The sequence below is a fragment of the Carassius carassius genome, chromosome 20 (assembly GCF_963082965.1).
Source record: "Carassius carassius chromosome 20, fCarCar2.1, whole genome shotgun sequence".
NCBI lineage: Eukaryota > Metazoa > Chordata > Actinopteri > Cypriniformes > Cyprinidae > Carassius > Carassius carassius.
Genome location: NC_081774.1, coordinates 6,641,536 through 6,666,268, shown reverse-complemented (window position 1 = coordinate 6,666,268; position 24,733 = coordinate 6,641,536). Strand labels below are relative to the sequence as shown.

The 24,733-nt window shown below is 36.5% G+C and overlaps 1 protein-coding gene across 4 annotated transcripts in view; it reads left to right on the top strand.

Annotated features, from left to right (window-relative positions):
- The window catches only part of arhgap12a (Rho GTPase activating protein 12a), a 33,911-nt gene extending 12,099 nt beyond the window's left edge, over positions 1-21,812 (top strand). Inside the window, exons 3-18 of one of the 4 annotated variants that reach the window (XM_059501406.1) lie at positions 14,423-14,680; positions 15,135-15,266; positions 15,874-15,972; positions 16,216-16,338; positions 17,797-17,862; positions 18,583-18,644; positions 18,760-18,841; positions 18,950-19,048; positions 19,267-19,365; positions 19,453-19,555; positions 19,773-19,889; positions 19,976-20,074; positions 20,587-20,664; positions 20,776-20,910; positions 20,996-21,101; positions 21,228-21,812. In XM_059501406.1, the coding sequence (XP_059357389.1) occupies positions 14,423-14,680; positions 15,135-15,266; positions 15,874-15,972; positions 16,216-16,338; positions 17,797-17,862; positions 18,583-18,644; positions 18,760-18,841; positions 18,950-19,048; positions 19,267-19,365; positions 19,453-19,555; positions 19,773-19,889; positions 19,976-20,074; positions 20,587-20,664; positions 20,776-20,910; positions 20,996-21,101; positions 21,228-21,402 (1,833 nt within the window). In that variant the 3' untranslated portion in view covers positions 21,403-21,812. The remainder of the gene's footprint in view (positions 1-14,422; positions 14,681-15,134; positions 15,267-15,873; positions 15,973-16,215; positions 16,339-17,796; positions 17,863-18,582; positions 18,645-18,759; positions 18,842-18,949; positions 19,049-19,266; positions 19,366-19,452; positions 19,556-19,772; positions 19,890-19,975; positions 20,075-20,586; positions 20,665-20,775; positions 20,911-20,995; positions 21,102-21,227) is intronic. The other 3 variants (XM_059501408.1, XM_059501407.1, XM_059501409.1) reach the window with 3 other exon arrangements.
- Positions 21,813-24,733: the final 2,921 nt, after the last annotated feature.

Below are 24,733 nucleotides of genomic sequence, written 5' to 3'. Positions count from 1 at the left end.
ACTCTTTAAAACTGAGCAAGGCGTGTTCTGTTTGTGCAAGTGTGTCTGTTAATGTGCGCGACCAAAGGTCACCTGCAGACACATGGAGGACATACCATTACATCTCACTCTCCTGAGAGAAAGAGAGTTTGATGGGAGAAAGAGATGAAAACTCTGTCTGTAGTTCCTTCTGTGTGTATGAACAGAAGGATTGTCTTTATGTTCATATGAAGATTTGCTTAATCTCTCTGAGAACAGAGTGAGAATGGGACAGAGTTTGGGTCGGGATGTTCAGCATGATGTGATGGTGTTGAATGGGAGGGGGTGAGGAGAGTGATGCTCTGTGTTTGTGTGCGTGTGTATTAGCGCTCTGCACTGGCTCTAGCATCCTGCATCCAGCTCAGTTCAATGTCGCTTGCTGCTGCGTCTCCCGTTATAGGATATTCTGCACTAAGCATCACTGCGGAGACACCATGTACCCAGAGGAAATGGTAAGAGAGACACTCATACCCGTGTTTACACCACGCTTGGCAGTGCAGGAATACACTTACACAAACACAATTTCTGCATTTATCACAGCTATACTTAAAAATAGTTTTCTGTCTCTCTCTTTGTTCTCATTTCTTCCTTTCCTGCCTTACACATACATTTAAAGGTTTACATAGCCAATCATGACAATTCTGTTATTGTTTACTCACCCTCATGTGTTTCAGAACCTGTATGACTTTATTTCTTATTTGGAAGATATTTTTGTCTATACAGTTAAAGTCAATGGAGTCCAGTGTGAAAGTATTATATTTCCTCAAAATCTTTTCTTTTGTCTTGCACAAAAGAACGTCAGAATTGTCATGTTTGGGAAAACTATTCCTTTAATTATTGGCACATACAGTAGACAACTTATTGTTTATGATGGACTCTGTTCTCTCTAGCCTTGTAAATGCAGTTGAACTTGCATGTGCAACACAAATGTTCACACAGGTCGCTGTATAAACAGTCACACACGAACAGCAGCTTTCACAGAAATAGGCAAAGCCAGAACATGATGTGCTTGTATTATTGTCTTGCGCTACCGTTACATGCTGATGTGACCAGGATGTGCATGTGGGTGATGTGCATTGCTGTATTACATAAGCTTTGCTACATAACAGTTCAGTGGACAGCTGGCCTGAGAAACGCACAGACACTGCATCAAGAACACACACAATTTAAGAAAGCATGCACTCGGCATATACACACACATCCACACAAGCAAGCTAAAACACACAGCATACCAAGCTTTGGCTTAAGTGTGTGTTTTTGTCTTTGCTTTTTACACAACTGTAATGATGTTATTGTAAAAAACAGTATGACTTCTGATTCCTCTGCCCTGATGCAGATGAAACGCATAAGCTGTTTTAATCTGTTTGCTCTGTCGACTGAATGCAAGTGTTCAACTGCTCCATGGGCCTATTGGCCTGTAGCTTATATAATACTATAATGCTAATACTGTATGGTAGCTACTGTTAATACACTTCACTGTAAACATGGATCAGTATCATTTAGGGCTGTGCGATATTGGGAAAATATATAATTGCGATTTATTTATTTTTTTGTCAGATATTGCGATTTTAAATTTGCAAAGTCAAGCTTCAGCTCAATATTGTCAAATAATGTGCAGCACAGTATGAGTATCATTACCCTGCTGAAAAAAAAACAATTATTACAGTTTCTTACAGTTATTACAGTTTACATATATATATATATATCAGTACAGACAAAAAGTTTGGACACACCTTCTCATTCAAAGAGTTTTCTTTATTTTCATGACTATGAAAATTGTAGATTCACACTGAAGGCATCAAAACTATGAATTAACACATGTGGAATTATATATGGAATTATATACATAACAAAAAAGTGTGAAACAACTGAAAATGTCATATTCTAGGTTCTTCAAAATAGCCACCTTTTGCTTTGATTACTGCTTTGCACACTCTTGGCATTCTCTTGATGAGCTTCAAGAGGTAGTCACCTGAAATGGTCTTCCAACAGTTTTGAAGGAGTTCCCTGAGAGATGCTTAGCACTTGTTGGCCCTTTTGCCTTCTGTCTGCGGTCCAGCTCACCCCTAAACCATCTCGGGTTCAGGTCCGGTGACTGTGGAGGCCAGGTCATCTGGCGCAGCACCCCATCACTCTCCTTCTTGGTCAAATAGCCCTTGATGCCTCCCTGTTGGAAGACTCTACAATTTTCATAGTCATCAAAATAAAGAAAACTCTTTGAATGAGAAGGTGTGTCCAAACCTTTGGTCTGTGTTGTATATATATATATTTAGCAGACAAGATTATAATGGTATAACTAATTTTATAGAATTAACTTAGTTACTGAATTTCACTGGAAATATTAATTTTTTTATATAAATAAAGAACTGTATTTCTGTAGTCAATTATTAAAGTATTACATTTTACACTGTATTTGGGATTTAAAGAACAAGTGGAAAATGTGCTGAATTTTTCATTACATTCAAGTGAAATGATCAAGCAGTTAGACAGGTTGCGCAAGTGTGCCGAGCCTCATTCATACTGTCACATGCGCTCGTGGAGATTTGCGGTGCTGGCCTGCGGGAGAATAAATCCGAGTGTTACGAAACAGGCTGCGTGAGTGCAGCAAGTGTGTACGGCTCGTCCGTGACGCGGGATTCGCGCCGCATGTGGAAGAGAGGAGTGAGTATGAGAAGCATTCAGAGACACAGGCTGTGTGTGCGATCTTCTGAATGGGGAATAGCGAACATGCAATAAGAGATGCTCTTGATATCCATTGTGACGCAGCTTTTGTAAATTATATTTTTTGTTCATTGTCTGTCCCTTCAAAGCTTAAGTTACATAACGTTTTTCTTTAGTTTTAATTTGCCTAACTATTGACCTAACCCTCTCTCACTGTCTCTCTCCTGCTTTCCGTTTTTTTTTTTTTTTTTTTGTAATGATGGGCGTTAAGTTGGTTAGAGCAGAGTTGATTGGGTAGAATGGAGGTGAGCTCACTCTATTGGTTAGTAAGATTGTCACTCAAGGCTAGCAGTCATGCATATGCTCTGGAACAGAGTAATATCGCATCCACATCGCAGGCTTTTGCGATTAGCAAATCGCAATGTCTCAAATCGCAATTTCAATGCGATTTCGATTCGATTTCGATTAATTGCACAGCCCTAGGATCATTGCTGCAACAGCTTTATTTAACATTTTTGTTTATGTTGTGAAAGTTTGTTTTTGTGTAATTGTCCCCTGACAAAAGTATACAAATAGACAGCAGTCTACTGCTAATTTCATTTCTGCTTTTATAAGGCTGCTGTGAGCTCAAGGTTTAACCTGCCTTAAAGAGTTAGTTCACCCAAAAAGGAAAATTATGTCATTAATAACTCACCTTCATTTCATTACAAACCCGTAAGACCTCCGTTCATCTTCGAAAAACAGTTTAAGATATTTTAGATTTAGTCCGAGAGCTCTCAGTTCCTCCATTGAAGCTGTGTGTACGGTATACTGTCCATGTCCAGAAAGGTAAGAAAAACATCATCAAAGTAGTCCATGTGACATCAGAGGGTCAGTTAGAATTTTTTGAAGCATCGAAAATAAATTTTAGTCCAAAAATAACAAAAACGACAACTTTATTCAGCATTGCTTTCTCTTCCTAATAATCAGATTGAATGGTTAAACAAAGGAATTAATATATACAAAAAAGTATTATAACGATTGCTTTTATATTATTAGTAATAGGCAAACATTATAATACTTTCTTGTTTGCCGTCAGCTTTAAACAAATCTTTGAAGGACTAATGAACATTTATTATCACAAACCTTGCAAATTTTGTCGAATAAAGCTGTGAGATCTTGTGAAGTGTTCATTTTTATCCAGCATGATCGCGTGTTCTCTGTGTGATGGTCGGTTCGTGTTAATTGAATGCTTTAAACTTTAAACTCATGATTTCAAATTTTGCTGTGCTTTATGCATTTGTCCGCTGTCATATTAATGTTATTTTCTCTGTGTGCTGTATGTAAAATGAGTGTTACCTTGGCTTTATTTGGAAAAATATGATTCCCAATGCACACAAACTTCCCAGAATACTAATTGCCCTGTTGGTTACAGTGTTTACTTCCTATATAATTATATTTTTATTAAATATTAAGGTATAGGTATGTTTATTTTACACATTTCTTTTTTAATCCATTGTCAAATATACCCCCGGTTTCACAGACAAGGCTTAAGCCTAGTCCTAGACTAAAATGCAAGTCTGAGTTGTTTCAAATGAAAGAAACTTGTACTGATTGATCTTAAAATATATCAGTGCCTTTGTTTTGTCTCAAGATGCACACAAGTAATGTTTTTTTCTAAGGCATGTTTATAAAAATTACTTAAATGTCCTAATTGAACTATGGCCTAATCCTGGTTTAGGCTAAGCCCTGTCTATGAAACCAGGCCTAGATTTCTTAAATATTAATACAATTTTTTTTTTTTTTTTTACAAATTATTTCGGTTTTATATCTGCTATCAACGTCCCTGCTTTCCAAGATATCGGCATTGGCTATCTAAAAACCAATATCAGTGGACAACTAATAATCTGTCCCATCATTCTTGGCACAGAGGACACTCACAAATGTAGGATTACTCCTCATAAGGCGAGGAGCTTTCTAGTGCTGGTCAGTAGTGACTGACTGGTTGTGTGTGTCTATGTGGTCTATAAATAATCACAGAGGGTTTATTTATATACAGCAAAACCATAAGAAATATTTGCATTTGTTACCCAGAAAAGACCCTTATGTGACAAAATAAGAGGAGTAACTCGAGACACTATTAGATTAACAGCTGATGCATGCTGGGAGGCTTTGGTTTGCATTTTGAGGCTGGATTGGCTATTGATATTTCAGTATGATTTAGACTTTGGTTTACAGTATTTTGAGGGTGTTATTCAAATGCTTTTCTTCCATCTTTACTCTCTCATTCTTTTTCTTCTTTTGAACATCTTTGATTCCCTCAGTCTATTGTGTTTTGGGTGCATGCCTATTAGAGAGCAGCACAGAAACACACACGTCTGTGTCTTTAGGGCATGTTTGCACACAGTGTTCTGCTGATTTGGGGTGTGGAGTCTCCTCATGTCAGAGACAGAGCTGTGGAGTGGGGGAATGATGACAATGTGAAGTTGAAATAATGGAAGAATGAGTCTTACATTTCAAAATGCTCTGATTAATTTGTAATATAATTCTTATCTTTTATTTGTTTATTTCTAACAGTTCAAGTCCAGTTTTTTGTCCATTACTGTGTATGTTACATATTTAGCTTTTTTTCTTTTCCCAATTCGATTTCCCTCTTGTTTCTTCATCTTAGCCATAAATGCTATGCACATATTTGTAATGACAGTAAGAGTTAGAATAGGGTTAGAAACGCTAAGAGAGGGAGTTATAGAGGTTATAAAAAGAGAAATAGAGGGAGTTTTTCTTTATATAGAAGTAGAGAAAGAAGTGGGAGCTACGAGAGGTAGTTAGAGGTAACGAGAGGCAGAAACGGAGTTAGCTTTGCTCTCCTGCTTTGAAAAAGATTCTGTTCTGACTTGCTGCAACTTCACTTACGCTTCCTCATTCCAGCAGTCTTCTACTCGCTCACATACACATAATCCAGTGCTGTATCCTATTCTTCTTTTGGCTCCAATTGAAAATAAATCATAAAATGCTGACTTGAAGCTTCTAAATCTAAGAAATGCTGTTAAACCAGAATTTGCAGTATGAATTTAGTGTGTAAATACTACAAAGATAATACATGTTGTTTCTTTGCTGTTGCATATAAAATCAAACCTGCAGGTCAATTTTTTGTGAGGAGTCATGTGTTTTATTTTATCTGAAGGCCTAGGTCTCCGCTCTTAATCTTGAGGATTCACACACATACAGCACTGCGCCACCTGTTGGCTCTTTCTACACATCTCTCATCAAGCTGGTTTCTTGATGCTTTTCCCTTTGAATATCTAATTTTGTTTTGAATTATCAGGTCAGGTTTGTTAAAGGCATTGTTCTCCTGAAAATGAAATTTTACGTAAAATGTACTCGGACTCAGGCCACAAATTTGGCATTACTTCATTCGCTCAACTATGAAACCTCTATAGTGAATGGGTTCTATCAGAAAGATAGGTTAAACAGCTGATAAATACATCACAATGATCCACACGACTCCAGTTCATCAATGAACATCTTATGAAGTCAGAAGCTTGATCTGTGTATATTTCTCTCCTGATTCAGATAAGAATACTTTTTAACTGGAGAAAGCAATATTATGGATACATGACTATCAATTTCATGTTTGGATGAACTATTTCTTTAAAGTTTAAACAAAAAATGTGGTTCTCTCTTGATGTGCTATTTTTTGTGTATGTTTGTGATCATATGTGTTTATATATTACTCGTTTGTTTGGGTTGTCTTTGTCATATATATTTTTGTCTCCTGATCATTATTCAGTGTATGTAAAATGCTTTATTGATGAGTTTCCATTGTGGAAACTAGTTGGATGATTTTTGTTTTTTTTTGCCCCAGGCTGTAGCATCACACACTTATTTGGACTCAAACACTTTCAGTAGTTTTGTTTCAAATACATTTTTTTTTCACAGTGCCCTTTTTAAAATGTTTTCTCTTTCTCCAAGACATTACATAATCCCACCCACAGCGTATGTGAGATGGTGTAATTGGCTGGGTCCGGTTTTAGTGAGAGATTAGCTACTGACAGTATTACCATTAGTTGTCAGTGGTGTGACATTGTTAGCATTCACTATTACGTGAATGTTTTTCATTAGTTATGGAAATGTTGGTTCTTATATTAGCTGTTAACCTGTGATTATCTTTAATGAAAGTTGTGATATTTCGATAAACTATTTAGTGCACACTAGTATTAATTAAAGAGCCAAAGATAATTGAAACATTAATTTTGTGGCGTCGTCTTGCCAACACTTCATTACTGCTATGAGCCTGTTGTCCCCAGCAGCCTGAAATTAGTGCTTATGATTGTTAACTATAATTAGCTATTAAGCCTATTTCTCTTTGACACAGACTGCCATTACTTTAATTTTCAGTACAGTTGTTGATGAAGTCTTGTATATGAAGTCATTACATTATCATTGTGATCACATGATTATTTATTTGGGTATAGGTTTGTTTTTTTCTCTCTCATTGACCTTAAACATCTGAGTTTGATCACACCACACCATTAGCTTGTGTTTGTGTGCTTTAGCCCATATCTGTAATCTGATGACATTATCCTCTGTGGCTTAAACTGTTAAGTGCCATCCAGATTCACCATGCACACATTTATGTGAGCTCATTACCTTGTTTCAGATGGTGCAGTGATGCATGCTGGGATTCTTTGGCTTTGGAAGCTAGGACTGGACTGGTTCACTTAACTTATATTTTAATTTATAAAAAACAAACAAAAAAAAACCTTCAGCTTTGCAAATATATCAAGAGAGCTTTCTCTCTCACACACACTTAGTTAAATGTGCTTAGTCATAATTTAATTACCCATGGGGCTGTTGTGTAACAGGTTTGATTGAATGACAAGCCGTAGAGTACACTGTTTGGAAATAGTCGTTCACTTCCTCCATCTCTCTTTAGCTCTCTCTGTTTCAGTATTTAGTAGGACTAGAGATTTCTCATTTTATTCAGTGCTTTTCCCTGTACTGTGTGCTTTATTGTGCAGTTTTCCTCATTATCCAGATTATTTAGTTTTTATGCCTTTAATCTAATCTTGTTGAGAGGCCTGGTGGTAAAGCAAGTGTGAGATCAGTTGTGTGTTGCCAGGATCTGGAATGTGGTTGTGCAGGTTCTTCTACAAATAAGTTTCAGGTATGAATGACAGTCTCACTTTCTATCCCGTTTCCCTCTTTGACTGTGACGCCATCTATCACTCTAGTCTTATAATGTCCCTCATGAAGAAAATACTATTCTTATCAGCTCCTGTGAGCAGTAGGCATGTATCAAAAGTTGAGATGACATAAAACCACTTTTTCGGTTTTTGCTCAAATGAGAAAATATGTCAAAAATACTGGAAAAACAGAAACTTAACAGGTTGGATAACAGGAATTTGGACATGGAGAAAAATCAGTGTGCACGTGATGATGTATCATATAATACAATTAAGGGTATAATTGTATTTCAGTCAGTATGGTTTGTTTTCTGTACAGTTTTTGTACTGTTTCTATACAATAACATGTTTAAGCTTGTGTTTTAATATAAAGTAACAATAATTGAGCCTGTAAGTAGCAAAAGGAGTTGATTTTAAACCATCTTCAGTTCTCTGTTATGTCATACTGCACTACTATAGGGCAGAATAATGGAGTAAATGTGTCCAGATGCAAACATTTTATATATGTATATATTCCTTCATTTTTAAATCGTGTTTCTAGGCATTCCAATTAAACCCTTAAAGGGGTGGTTCGGGATTTTTGACATCGGACCTCATTTTTAAGTCAGCCTGGTTGTTATTCATCAGTGGAGACACTTTTTTTTTTAAATTATCCAGTCTTTATATTTGGATAGATAGCTGATGCTAGGCTAGCACGAGTCAATGGGTATATGTTAGCCAGCCATTAAAAACCGTTTTACCCGCTCCACAGTGCACCAAACGCAAATCAATTATAACACTAGACTATCGATGCAAATGTCCGTTGATAGAATAATGTTAGAAATCAAACTTACCTTTCATCACATTGCATTAGTTATAATTTGTTCCCTGTAATCATAAGCCTTGTCGACAGCAGCAGCGGAGTGATATTGATTACCTAGGCAACCGAGTGAGCCGGTCCACACATGACGCAAGTGTATTTACCTGCCGCTGGCACACTGATTATCACTAACATCACATAAGCAGAGCAAAGTAGAGCCGGAGCAAAGTAAAATTTCGCAGCGGCTGAGAAACTAGTTCCTTTAGGATCATTGAGATGAAAGGTAAGTTTGATTTCTAACATTATTCTCTCAACGGACATTTGCATCGATAGTCTAGTGTTATAATTGATTTGCGTTTGGTGCACTGTGGAGCGGGTAAAACTGTTTTTAATGGCTGGCTAACATATACCCATTGACTCGCGCTAGCCTAGCATCGGCCAACTATCCAAATATAAGGACTGGATAATTTAAAAAAAAAAAATGTCTCCACTGATGGATAACAACCAGGCTGACTTAAAAATGAGGTCCGATGTCAAAAATCCCGAACCGAAACCCCTTTAAGACTTTCCGGACCTTCTGTATTTCTGTGTCTAGTGTAATTTACTCCTTATTCCAGATCTGGTAAAAATTCTATAAACTCTTCCTCTACCCACAAAAATCCTTTGTTGTTGCATTGCATTAAATCAGCAGTTCTCAATTCCAGTCCTTGTGCCCTCCCTGTTCTGCACATTTTGTATGTTTCTCGTATTGCTTCTGACGTTTTGTTCTATTTGAACATAAGTGCCCTGCGAAGTTGACAGCACAGGATATTTGGCTATGAGGCCTAAAAAAAAAAAAGTTTGGTTCCGGTTGGTTGTCAGTTGAGGTCATTGGTCGGTAGGGATTTTTTTTTTTTTTAATTTATTTATTTTTTTCTCCAGTGGCAGTTTTACACACACACACACACACACGCACGCTGATTTTAAATGTGTGTACCGGTACTTTTACGACAGTGATTCTGTATTCCCGTTTAAAGTGTGTTGTTGCCATAGACACGCAAAACGCACACACACACACAAAAAGCCTTCGCGGGAGTTTGACAGGCGATCTCATAGTAGATTAACATGGAGGATTTGAACTTGAAAATCGGAGTGTACAGACATCTTTTTGTAGTCAAACAACATTCTTTGTTATGTTCATTTATGTGGTTTATTTGATTTTGATGCTATAAATTAACTAGAAGCAAGAGACGATCAGTTAGTTTTAACTGATGATCTAACTTACAGCGATCTGTTCGACACATTCAAGAGCCACAAAACGGTATTTATTGTTTACATTTCTTTAAAAAATGACCACATTTGAAAGGTGAAATAACCAAATGAGACTTTGTTTCATATTAAAAGTAAGCTGGTAATGTTAATGTCCTGTCTGTCAGCATGTTGTCAGTGCCCTCTCTGTTCCACGATATATTGTTGACTCCCCCCTCCCCCCGTGTTTCTCTTAATGTTACGATTTCCAAACCTTAAGTTATAGCTCACTTTAGGAATTGACAGTTAAAGGGTTTTGATGCAATACTTAATGGTTTTTAACGGATTACTTAAGTGTAAAACAGCATTTAAAGGAAACTGTTATTTAATTAACGATGTGTGAAAGACCGTTCTTCCCCAGTCTCATAAAATAAATTTGGGTCGCACATAAATTGACAGGGTCGGTCGGAAACTGGAACCAAACAAATTTTTTTTTTAGGCCTGATCCCAGTTCGAAGCGAATGTATATGTTCCTTTCAAAGTCCATTGAAGTGTGCGAGACATGAATTTAAATTGTATTTATTAACAGAGGTAAGCTATATGATGTCACACTTGTCCGTGTGTGAAGACGTTGCGCAGCTCAAATCTGTAAATGAATATTCAGAAGTGAAAACTTTTAACAGATTTCCCCTGTTTAGGGAGTAGGAAGCAATGAACACTGTGTAGGCACCATGACAAGTGGAACACAATTCATGCACAGAGCTCACTTTTAACGAGCTGATTATCTAAATCAGTTGTGTTAACAGAGAGAAATACAAAATACGCAGAGCTGGGGGTAGGGCTGAAACGATTAGTCGACGTTATCGACAATAAAAAATTGTCTACAAATATTTTTGTTGTCGAGTATTCGTTTGATTTAGTTTGACCTAATTTAGAGCCTGCAATAATGCGGTTTGACCAGTGTGGCGCTGTGGTGTGAAACTGTAATTCAGCCCTCCTTGATGCAATTCAAGAGAAGAAGAGATACAGTGCTTGCTCAGCGCTGCTTCAGAGAAACTGAATGGCGTTTGGATATGAAAATATGACGCGCGCTTTCCTCTCAATAATGAAATAAACAACAACAAAAATATCACAGCAGTGTGAAAGCAGCAGTTAAAAATGCACCTTATTACACTGATGTGGATGTTTGCACGAGCGCAGTAAAGCATTCACGTCACGTCAATAGTATTTTATGCAATACCTTAAATCAATCAGTTTTACGGTATTAAACATTATTATTAAATATTTGATTAAAGTGATAGTTTGGTTTGCAGAGATCAAAGCTTAATCTAGCTCAGGACTGTTTTGATTATCATAAACCAGTAAGATATTTTAAGAGAGATTACTCTACCAGTCAAAAGTTTTTGAATGGTAATGTTAAGATTTTTTGTTTTTTTTCTTTTTTTAAAAGAAGTCTCTTCTGTTCACCAATCCTGCATTTATTTGATCCAAAATACAGCAAAAGCAGTAATATTGTGCAATATTTTAACGATTTAAAATATCTGCTTTCTATTTGAATATATTTTAAAATGTATTTATTCTTGTGATCAAAGCTGTATTTTCTCCAGTCTTCAGTGTCACATGATCTTCAGAAATCAGGCCAACCTTAAAAATATTTTGGTTTGCAGTAACAGTAAAAATATTGTAAAAAAGGGTCGGTAGGTCTATATATATTTTTTTCAAGATTCAATGTAAAAAAATTTTTTTGCAATTTTGGTGATGCTGATTACGTAGGTATGAATTTAAACAAATTAGCATATTGTGACGTCATTGACTGGGTCTTCAACCCTTGCCTTCGGGCGCATCATTGCAAACCTCATTTTGATGCAGGCTATATAGACCACAAACAAATTGAAATCTTTGTTAAAAACATGTTTATTGCATGAATTTCAGGTGAGAAGAAAAAAAATCAGGTACTGTTATACTGTTTTACTTTCATCCACCACTAGGTATCAATGCAACCTACAAATGAGAGACCGTTTACTTTGCTTTCTCGGGTTGTCACTTTTATGAAAAAAAAAATCCTGTTTGATTTGAGAGACAAGTGTTCATTGAATCGATTGTAAAATCGATTTTGCATGTCTAGATGCATTTTATACAGTAAATAACACCAAATATAGGTAAATCCGCGGACAACAGGCAGGACAAATGTTGAGATTCAATATATTGGTAAAGACCAATATTTCTGATGATTTATTGGCGTGAAGTTATGTGCACAATGACAAACAGGAGTGCAACATACTCGAAAAACAATAAGCAGAGTGGACTGCCATAATGCAAAACATTTACTGCAGGCTTCAACATGGCTGTGTTTACGATTAGAAATGTCAACAACAACAAATCGCATATAGCGATTCTAGCCCGAATATGTATCTGTATGCATGAGACTGTCTGAATACCGGCAGAATTCACATTTCTGTTGTAAAAAGAGAAACATTGTGCAGAAGTATTATTTGCTGTTATGCATGTGTGTCCGAAGCTGCAACTGCTGTGTGACGCGTGTTCAAAAAAACTTTGGTTTACAGTGTTTTGAGGGTGTTATTCAAATGCTTTTCTTCCATCTTTACTCTCTCATTTTGTTTTTTGAAACTTGTGTTGGTTGATTCATGCAATAGATTTTCGAACATAAAGTGACAGTCGACACGGTCAAGGTTTTAGACTAGACGGGAGAAGGGATGGGAAAAAATCTGGGCACAGTTTTTCTAGAACTTGGTGCCAAGTTACAGTGGTGTCGAGCTGTTTTAATGAATGTTTTAGATGTATTATGGTGCCCGAACCCGTATGACTTTGAACAGTGACCGCGAATATTTAGTTAACTGCAGCCGCAGCCATCATTACCAAGCGTGAACCATTGACTCTGACAGTGAATGAGAGTGTGAGACGAAGTGAACGCAAAGGCCATACTGTGACATCTGTGTAAACATAGATGATGTCGCGGCTTTTTTTAAAGAAAGAATGTAGCCTTCGTTTGTATGTATGGCTAAGCAATTTATATATTTACAATACTTACTAAAATATAATTAATATAATTTTATTGCTTTTGTATTAGTTGTTTGAAGAGTAAAAAAAAATAATTGGTCGGCCTTAACGAAAATGTACAACCGGCAAGTCGGTCGGACTAAAAGCAAAAAAAAATCAAAAATTTGAGTCTGTCCTAAATTGACAGGGTCGGTTGGGTTACGGCAAACAAGAATTTTTTAAAGGATGGGCTCATTCTAATATACTGATTTGCTGCTCAAGAAACATTATTATTTGTTATTATTATTATTATCAATATTTAAAACAGTTGAGTACATTTTTTCAGGATTCTTTGATGAATATGAAGATTCAGAGATCAGAATTTATCTGACATAAAAAGCTTTTGTAACATTATACGCAATACCATTCAAAAGCTTGGAGTCAATATCCTTTTTTATTTTTTTATTTATTGGGGTGGGGGGGGTTGTTGTAGAAATTAATACTTCTATTTAGCAAGGATGCTTTAAATTGACAAAGACATTTATACTGTTACAATAAATTTATATTTCAGATAAATGCTGATCTTCTGATTATATTCTGATTAAATTATATTCAGCTGTTTTTAACATAATAATAATAATAAAAAATGTTTTTTGGAGCAGCAAATCAGTATATTAGAATGATTTCTGAAGGATCTTGTGACTGGAGTAATGATGCAAAAAATTCAGCCTTGAAATCACAGGAATAAATTACATTTTAAAATATATTCAAATATAAAACAGTTTTTTTAAATAGTAAAAAATCTCTCAAAATTTTACTGTTTTTGCTGTACTTTGGATCAAATACATGCTGGCTTGATGAGCAGAAGATACTTCTTTAAAAACAATGTTACTGTTAAAAAAATGTTTGACTGGTAGTGTATATTGTGAATAAAATCGTTTATCCAAAAATAAAACATCTAATCACTTACCTTTATTTTGTTTCTTATCCATATTATATACTTACAAAAGGAGATGTTAGACAGAATGAGGTGTCATTCAGTTAATTTTAGTAATTATAAGTATAAAAGTAAAATAAGTATATAAGTAATTAATATAGTAATTAAATGTTAAATAAGAAGGTTTCTCTGTCAACTCATTTTGTGTCAAATATATTTATTTGTATAAATGAATTGTATAATGATTGTAATTACATAATATTATTTCCCAAAGCTAAAGTGATTAGACTATCTTTTATTTATTATGTATAACAATATTTTAACTAATTGCAAGAGCTGAATAATCAATCAAATTCTACTGATTAATCAGTAAAATAATTGACAATTAGTCGATAAATCGTTCTAATAATCGTTAGATGAATTGATTATCAAAATAATCGTTTGTTGCAGCCCTAGCTGGGGGGCGGGAGGACTGGAATTGAGGACCACTGCATTAAATCTGTTAAAAATTAAGTGTATTTAAACACAAGCTTTTTACGATTTGAGTTTACTTTGATTATTTGTGCTATATCAAACAACCATTTCTAACAGCGATTGTCTCTCTCTCTCTTAATGCAGATTTTAGGTTCAGGGCAGGGCAGGCCTGACTCTCCTGTCTACACAAACCTACAGGACCTGAAGATCTCTCAGTCCTCCACTCCTCCACTGCCGTCCTCCTCTCCGCTCCACACCAATGGCGACTGGGAGACTCACAAAGACCAGAATGGAAGACACTTCTACTACAACCGCAGCACGCAGGAAAAGACCTGGAAACCCCCACGGGCACGGGACAGCCTCACCAGGAAAGAGGAGAAACGAGACATGACTGACACTGAGGTACACACACAACACCCTCAGATTAGACTCAACACAATAGACAGTGATACATGCATGCACAAACACACATGCATGTATTAGCTTTTTTCTTGGTAAATGCATGATTGGATACTTAAACCCCATCATGGTCGTGGTAAATGCATGATTGGATACCTAAACCCCATCATGGTCGTGGTAAATGCATGATTGGATACCTAAACCCCATCATGGTCTTGGTAAATGCATGATGGGATAGCTAAACTCAGACTTTCTCAACCTAAGCTGTATATTTTTATGCATGCAAAGGATTCTGGGTAATTGATTTTCTCTATCTGGTGGGTGAAGGGTTGATTGACTGACTGGTGATTTATTTCTCATCTCTCTTTTCCTTGTCTGCCTCTCTGAATTAGCGCTTTTACTTTGTCTCTATATTTCTTTCTACTCGTCTTGCTTTTGTGTGATTGGCCGGGTGAAGGTTCTGTCATCGGAGGAAAACTGTCTGAGCAGCCAATCAGACAGCCAGTATGGTTCGCCCCCTAGAGGCTGGTCTGAGGAAATGGATGAGCATGGACACACTCTCTATGTGTCTGACTATACTAATGAGAAGGTACAAAGAAAAACTCAGTGTGTTTTCATGGTTGACATTTTTTTTTCTTCATCTTAATGAGCTCACAAATGGAGAAACTAACTTTTCAATGAACAACTCGCTTTTTTTTTTTTTTACCCCTCGTCATGTCTATTAAGTTTTTATGCATTATGTTTTAAAAACTTCCTTTCTGTTGCATTCTGTAAAGGCACCTTTTCAGTGACTGTCTCCTACAAACATTTTCCAACAGATTGGAAGTCCCATGGAGAGTAGTATGAGCTGTGTGGAATGTGTATGTGAAATTTTCTTATCCAATTTAAACTTCATTATATGAAATATTTGAAGTTTTGCGGCTAGACTGTACTCAACCACTCAGCAACAACAAGTATTTTAATCAAAACTACGCGCAAGGTGAGAATTACAAATATTTTTGCACTAATACGTTAATCGTCAATATATATTCATACATTCATTATACTTTAATTGTCAATAGGAGGTGAAATGCGGCAAAAAATGTTGGAGATAGTGGAAGGGTGCCTTTAGATATGCCTTTGTGAAGGAAAAGGAATCAAAATCCAAGTGAAACCAGAACCTGCCTTACAAGGCTTTGTTTTGTATATGTATATAGTGGTTGAGACACAAAGACGAGCGAGGCCGGCTGTATTACTACAGTGCAGATGGCTCCAGATCTGAGTGGGAGCTTCCTAAAATCGGTCTTAAATCACAGGTGAGACAACAGATTCAGGTGCTTACCAGCATTAAAATATTTAGTCAGGAAATCCCAGAAATCCCGTTCAATTTGGTTTATGAAAACCTACTAATCCTAGTGTCAGTGCCCTGTGCAGTGCTTAATTGAAAGTGTGTGTCTGTGTGTGCATGTACACGTTTTGAGAGTATTTCAGTTTGTTTCCCTAAAATTACTCATTACCAGTCCTAATAATCTTGCCTTTTCTTGTTCCACCTATTTTAGTCTAACCACTCCACTCTGCTACCAGGAGATGCGCACAAAACTCGTAGTCTTGACCGAAGAATGCCCGATTCCATTCCTATCAGGACGAGACACAGCGTATATTTGCACGAGTCCAATGACAAGGTACACATGCATATGCATACGAAGAGGCATCATAATAGTGCACGAGGCAATGACAACATGCGTAATGAAACTGCTCAAATTAAATACAAATGGCAAGTTTAATGAAGTTTTAAGATGGTTTTATCTTCATTAAGTGGTTAGACTCTTATTTTTCAGTTTATTATGAATATAAGTTTCACCCAGTGCTTAAGCGGATGGCTGAAACAGCTGATATTTTAGTTTATCTAACTGCTACTTCTATTTCTTCTAAAAGTTTTACTACAAGCTTCTGACTTCTGCTGGTAATTTCAGTATATATTTTTATTATTTATTTAATAATTTAAATAGATTAAAAGCTTGACTATGATTTAAATAATTCATAAGTGTCCTAATGAAACTGCTTAGGGGTGATTATTTACAAGCACTGTCAAATGCTGGTCTGGTTCAAATGAACACTGAACCTTTCTTTAAATGAATGTAAATGGCTCCCATCCTGATTTGGGATATGATGTTTACATGTGCTTTATGTTTGACTGAAGTTAAAACAGAAATCCGTCAAGGACCGGCGAACTTTACCCCCGCACCGCAAAATCACCCTCCGCTCTCCCCCTTATAGGCTACAAGTCAGTGTTGCCTCACCTCTATATCCCAGCAACCAATCACATCGTCTGAGATGATTGCATGCACCCTCTCACCCACTGCAACTCATTTCACTATATACAGTGATTTCTTCACAAATACTGTACAAAATGTGTTTGAACTTCATGAGAAATTGCACATGAATATATGTGACCCTGGACTACAAAACCAGTCATAAGAAACACGGGTATATTTGTAGCAACAGCCAAAAATACATTGTATGGGCCCAAATTATCAATTTTTCTTTTATGCCAAAAATCATTGTCATATTAAGTAAAGATATTTTGTAATTTTGGCATCCATAATTGTAATCGCAATTAGAAATTCGATTAATTGTGCAGCCATATTTTGTTGTCCAGGGACACATATTATTCTTAAAGGAATTGTTCGCGATTAAATTTCAACTGTCAATCATGTACACACGCTGATGTTGTTCACAACCTTCTGTCTTCGGTGGATGGTTTTGAGCGGAATAAAGTTGAGCTGATGACAGCTGTATATGTATATTTTTGATTGAACTCTTTAATGATTTGAGAAATGCTTTACACCTGTGTGATTAATCCCATTCTTTGATTAAATGATCAGTAAGTCCTGTTTAGTTTTAGAATGGGTGATTTTTACTTTAATACTTCCGGCAAAGAATAGAATATCCTGACTTCCCTTGAGATGGAGGTATATATTGTATATAATGTTGTCTGGATTACATCTTGACCGTTTTTGATCCTAATTAATAGGTACAGTGATTGATGACTATTGATAACTGTGGATTACTTTTCCTGATTATTACAGGTGTTGATAAAATTGTACATGAGTCATTTGGTTTGTTGTTTTCCTGTATAGGACACCAAAACTGGCTCACCTGACTCAGACTCCTCCTGTCCCTCCTCTCCTAAACCCCCTCACTCTGTTAGTATCAGCATCATCCCTCTCTTCTCCTTGCCCTGCCCTACTTTCACTCCTCTCTTAATGCTGAGCTATTATGTGTGCTTGCTTGTGGTGTGGGTTTTAGAATAAATCAATAGTCCACGAGGACTCTAAGCATTAAGGGTTTAAGGGTGTTGGATAGGCTCAATGTGAAGCGGAGTGCTTTAATGGTTATGGATGGTTAAATCACTGGACGACCTCTAATGGATCAATGCATTTAGAATGCCACACCAATATGACAAAACTTTTTTTGTTTTAAAAGTGATTACATTGCACAAAACTGACTTTCTTTTTTAATTTGCTAATGATACAGAATTTAAATGGATGTGTGATCACAGGTGTGTGCACATTTGCATGTGGTTTGAATGCAACTCATCCAATCAGATTTTCAAACTATCCATTTTATAAGGTTGATTTACTGGTTGCGTCTGTTGTGTTGCTTCTTTACTGAATACTGAAGAACAGAATGCAATATGGCATACTGCAAACACTGCAAACAGGCCTAAAGCATCACTATGCTTATGTGTGGTAATTTCTCTCTTTTGGTGGTTCAGCCTCTGTTGCGACTAGACTAAGTTAGGTTTCTTCTGACTGTGTTCTGAACTTGATTCTGTGGCCAATTGCTGTTCATCACTTTTATTGTAGTTTGTTTATTAAGGTTTGTCTTCTGTCTCTCTTCTCACATCTGTTTCTCTGTTCTAGCCGTCAGAGAAATGTGGCACTTTAAACATGACTAAAATCACTGAACATGGAAAGAAGGTCAGGTAAGTAAAAGCAAACAGGGAGGGAATGATCCCATTCATTTGACAGAGCAAACAAATTCTTAACTGTGCTGTGGTGATATTTTTTTTGTTTGTTTGCCTTTTGTCATGCCCACAGGAAGAACTGGACCTCCTATTGGACAGTTTTGCAGGGTTCTTCACTACTATTTAATAAGGGCCAAGGAGGCGGGACTGGTTGGGTGAGTGGCAGTTCAGTGCTGAGAGAAAATCATCAGTAGCTTATGTGATATGCTCAGTTTTATATGTCTGGTTGTGTATGTTTTATGTGTTCATTCTTTTCTCAACAGTTTGGAAGAGACCAGAAGCTGGAGTTTAGTGTGGAACTCAAAGGAGGTTCAGTGGACTGGGCAACTAAAGACAAATCCAGCAAGAAAAATGTTCTAGAGGTAAAAAGCTGGTTGGAAACTGGTTCACCTAATTCTCTCACTGTTTGATTTGGTTGAAAGAGATATGAATGTTGAACTGTTATTAAGGTCATGCAGTGGATTATCCTGTCCTTTTTGCACAGAGCTTGGCCGATGCTGTGGTGAACAGCTTGATGTCTAAACATGATTAACTGTGAGACAAATATTGTTGTTTAATTTTGTTGTTTTCATGTGTCTAGTTGAAGACTCGACACGGCATGGAGCTCCTCTTGCAGTCTGATAATGACAGCCTCATGAACGAGTGGCAAAAGGCTTTGACTGAAGCCATACACACATATGTAAGATCACTCTTCTATACGGCTTCTCTTGCATTACCTCGGCCCTCTAATTATTCTGATTTCTTGTATGTGCATTTTGTGTTGCAGGCTTGGGAGTCTGATGAGGCCATTGAGGAAGACATGCTGGAATCTCCTGACACTGAGAAACATGACAAAGAAAAAGAGCAAAGAAACTACAAGAAGAGCAGAGGTGTGCATGTGTCTGTGTGAATGATTCTGTAGAACGGTTTCAAAACCTAGGCAGCTTTTTAGTGTATTGCTAAGCTAACAACACAGTACTCTAATAAGAATAAAAATGCATGAGTCAATCAGCGGTGGGTGATTTATTTATAATAAAGCCCACTCACATCATTCAGCCAAGTGCACCTGGAGTAGTGTTGCTTACTTCTCTTTCCATAATGCTTTAGATATTAAGAAATCAGTAAGCATGGATAATGCAGATCAGAAGAAGAAGACCAAGCTGATGAAGCTCCTCACAGGCAGACCCACTTTACAGGCCGTCAAAGACAAGGGTTACATTAAAGGTACATGATCATATACACACAAAACTGAGTGAACAGTTATTGGACAAATTCAAAGACTGTTTTATTATTTGTTTCTCTCTCTGTAGATCAGGTGTTTGGCTCCAGTTTGAGCAGTCTTTGTCAGAGAGAAAGTACCACCGTCCCTCTCTTTGTCTCGATGTGCATTGAGCAGGTGGAGAAGAACGGTACACTTCTGTTCAGCCCATGTGCAGCGGAATATTGACTACATCTAAATCCTAAATTTGCTTTCACCCCAGCTTTGAATGTTTATTCTTAATAAAATTTGAATTACTAATTTTTTTTTTTTTTTTTTACCCTCGTCACTGACTAAGGTTACATGCACATCAAATTCCATGTAAACTTAATCTTAATATTCCTGTATACATGATTGTTGTAGTAGCCGATCTATTCATCTGCTTTCTTTCCCACTGTAATTTTTTAAATAAAAACTAATACAAATTTGACAAATCAAAATGACTACAACTTTAAAATGAAAGTGAAAACAGTAAATATAGAAATATTGGAAATATAAAAAACTATAATGAATCAATTAAAGTAAAATGACTGCTTAATATCAATATTGATGTGCACATAAACTGGATGAGTTGATACTCACTGCTGTGAACTGCATGCTAACATGCATTCCAAAGGTTTGTAATGCTTGTCATTGTTTTTGTCTCTTTCTCACCTCTTCTAGGGTTAGGAGTGGATGGTTTGTACAGAGTCAGTGGAAATTTGGCCATTATACAAAAACTGAGATTTGCTGTTAATCAGGGTACATCATGCTACCTTTTACACCCATACTGATTTATACTTAACAAATTGCTCATATGTATGATAAAAAAAGAGATGATTATTTTGATCACTTTGATCTACATAAATACAGATGAAAAAGTGGATTTAGAGGACAGTAAATGGGAGGACATTCACGTGACCACTGGAGCCCTGAAGATGTTTTTCCGTGAGCTGCCAGAACCTCTATTCCCCTACGCTTTCTTCAACAACTTCATCTCCGCTATCAGTGAGTGGAGATCAGTATTTAACACTGGTGTTTAGAGGGAGATGTTTCACACTCATCTAACAGTGTCATGTGTGCTTCTTTGTAGAAATGATGGATTATAGGCAGAAAGTTCAGGCATTTAAAGATCTGATGAAGCAACTGCCACGGCCAAACCATGACACCATACAGGCGCTCTTCAAGCACTTGAAAAAGTGAGTATAAAAGAAGGAGAGAACAACTTACTGTAGAAGGCACATAAACATAAATGGAAATGATTAATCATAACTCTCTTGTGTGTTTGCACACAACACTCTCTCTCTCTCTCTCTCTCTCTGTAGAGTTATCCAACATGTCGACGAAAACAGGATGACCACGCAGAGTGTAGCTATCGTGTTCGGCCCAACGCTTCTACGCCCAGAGGTAGAGACGTCAAATATGGCCGTGCACATGGTCTATCAGAATCAGATCGTTGAGCTTATTCTTATGGAATATGAGACCATATTCGGCAGGTAGGTCAACCCTTTGACCAAACCCAACGGGACACAGTTACTGCTGAAGACCGACAGCCCATTGGCTTCCAGACTGAACACTGAACATAATGTTTGGTACATTTACGCGAGAGGAATACCCGTATTAGGAAAAAAACAGCATTCTGGGTTCAACATCAACAGTCAAATCCTTTCTCAAATCTTTATTGGACTAAATTATAGTCTCTTTTTTTTTCTTGGCTGGATGTTGTATTATTTTTATATACCAAAATTTATTGGACCATGTCATTTTTGGACCATCTTTGGATTCATTTGGAGCAACAAGGGCTTGAAATATGAATGTTTTCTGTCTGACTGAAAACAGTGTTGCATATGGGAGAAATCTGATGCTTCGTTTTAGATTTCCGTTCATTACAAGTACTACATTTTGCGTCACGTCTTGTCACGTCACGTCACGTATTATGGTAATACTGTAATATGGTTTGGAACAACACATCAACTGATTGACTGAGATGTTAGACATGGATTTTATTCTATCCTAGCAATTCTATTTCATGGGAATGTATTGTACCCTTGAGATGACCGCTGCTGCGAAACACTGGAGGTTTTGTGTAGACTCTCAAGATTTGGATACACAATCTTTTGTTTGAGTCTTTGCCTCAATTTCCTGATTATTGATCAAATATCAAAGGATTTATAAAAAGTTCTGAGCTATGAAAATATAAGTCAAGTATATTTCAGGCTGTGTGAGTGCATATGTTCCCTTTTGGTTCTTAGAGAGACACTGAAATGAAATGTGTGCAGGACACATTTTACCCCATGATGATGTTAGACTCTCCACTGTTCCTGACCAGACCCCAGTCGTGCATTGAAAACTCCCACAGCCTATTTAATAAATGAGTACTGTACACTCTAGACAAAATAACATGTGAAGATCTTGTGTAAGAGAGAGAGAAGAAATTGTGAGTGGATAAAACTTGATCGCTCTTTCTAAAGATGTGTGATGAGTAAAAAGAGCCACAATTGTATTAATACAGAGGCAGGTTTATTAAAATGTTGTAAAGAGAATTAATTCAGATATAGTTATTTGGTAATTGCCTATAGAATGTAATTCGTTAAATGTTCTGCTGTACATTGCAGAGCTTTGTCTTGATCAAAATAAAATTGATGAGGCAAATTGGTCACCTTATCGAGTTTTGTTACTCCCCTCCACCAGGGGGCAGCAAATATCTCAATAACACTGGTTTTGTTTTTAATGTGTTGCTCTTAAACTTCTCGCATATAATTTAACTACTGGTATACAAACCAACTTTTATGTATTTTGTATTATATGGATTTAATCAAAACGCAGCCACTTTATAAAGGAATGTTCAGATTTACAGGCTTTTATTGTAAATGCTTTTTTGATTTGCTTTTTTTAGGGACTCATCTAAATTATTGGACCTGGAACATTCCCTTAATGCTGTTGATATAGCATGACAGTTTATATTTTTATAGATGAAGATGCAGACTGACCCCATTAGGAAGAAATTTGGAATTAGTCTGACGCATTTTATTCACTGATTTCTTGTTCTAATAATCTCTTATTTCACTCTTAAGTGGAAATTGCAAACTATTAGTAGAAAAAAACAAACTTATTAGTAGTGTTCCTTTGCTCAATTGGTAGAGCACTGCGATATCAAGTGCAAGGTTGGGGGTTCGATTCCCCGGGAACACATATTAGGTCAAAATTGATAGCCTGAATGCACTGTAAGTCGCTTTGGATAAAAGCGTCTGCTAAATGCATACATTTTTTTTTATTTCCTCTCCATTCCAATGGATACGTTTTCTTGCAAGTCTTTGCAATAGTAGAGTTTGTTCTAATCCAGTGTTTTGCTGGATTTTTAGATACTAAACCTCAAACAGTGGATGCTGTCACTTAACAGTGCTGAACATGTACTCTGTTTGCTTTTTATGGTTTACATATTAGAAGCTTTAGGTCAGAGTTTTAAATGAAGCACTAAACATCTTGGATACCCACTGTTGTGCGGAAATTATTCACAAAATTTGTTAGAGAATGAATAAGAAATTTAGAAATGACCTGGTGCTTCACTTCATTTTATTTTATGGGGTGGCGTCAAAAAAAGGAAACAAAAGAAGAAAAAATCCTACAAACTGGTTTATCACCTCATGGAAAATGTGACATTTACACACACACACACACACACACACACACACACACACAATGCAAAGTTGGCACAAATAAAAAAACAACTTTTGGTTCCAAAATGGCTATTTCAACACCAGTACAACAACATGAATCCATGCTATTTATCACAGGTTTAAGGGTCATTTACTATTAATTACTGTGAAGCTGTTGGAAATGGGTCAGGGTTCAAGAAAAACTGAAGCAATGGGTGCAAATATCTGCCTGATTGACTTTTTGTGATAGAGTTAAAACATTTTATAACATTAATACTCTTAAGTTCGGCTTTATATACTGTATATCAGCGTTTAACTTCCATCGTGGCACTGAGATTAATTGTAAAATACATTGTGTTAAACTACAGTGTTGTGTATGTATTACACACGCAATAAATAAAGCAATACAAAAATAAGACGTATATAAAAAGGTTCTACAAATAATACATTTGTCGATGACAATAATACTGATGGTATTACACAATATACACATGCATAAACACAAAAAAGAATAAACATTTCGAAATACATTGAAATTAACAATACTATAAGGTCTGCTCAGACACAATCAACTTAAACCTTTTTAATCCTATGCGTCTCTTTCAAAGTGCTGCTTTCTCTGTGCACTTCACAGTCATATTACATTTGCTTTCTGCATGACTTCGGGATGCTAGGTTTTGTTTCCTCTATTGGGCCATGCACGTTGGAAGTCTAAAGAGAACACTTGCTGATGATTATAGGTTGTGCTCTCCAATACAATCCTATGCTCATACATTTCTTTCAAGTATATTTCTTTCATAATTGTTCATCAAATAATCCTTAACCTGCTTCTAATTGGTTTGTATTCATTACTTGGTTTGGCTAGTTGTTTAAGGTTATTCTACATATGTTTGGCTACATATGTTGTATTTTCTTTTTCTGGCAATACCAAAGTGGGCTAAGAGAGAAAAAAAACTTTTCTAAACACTGAAAACCAGCATGAGCTATAACAGCTTGACAAGTGTGCCATTTGATTGACTGAGGGCAGTGTTACAAACTTAAATATGTCTGTAAAACTGTCAGTGTGGACATTTTATGTATCTTTATAGTTGGCTGAAGTCTAGATTGTCCGGTGTGACTGTGGAGAACTGTTAATGTTTGTGAATGGCACTTACAGCTTGGCGGTCTTGCATAAG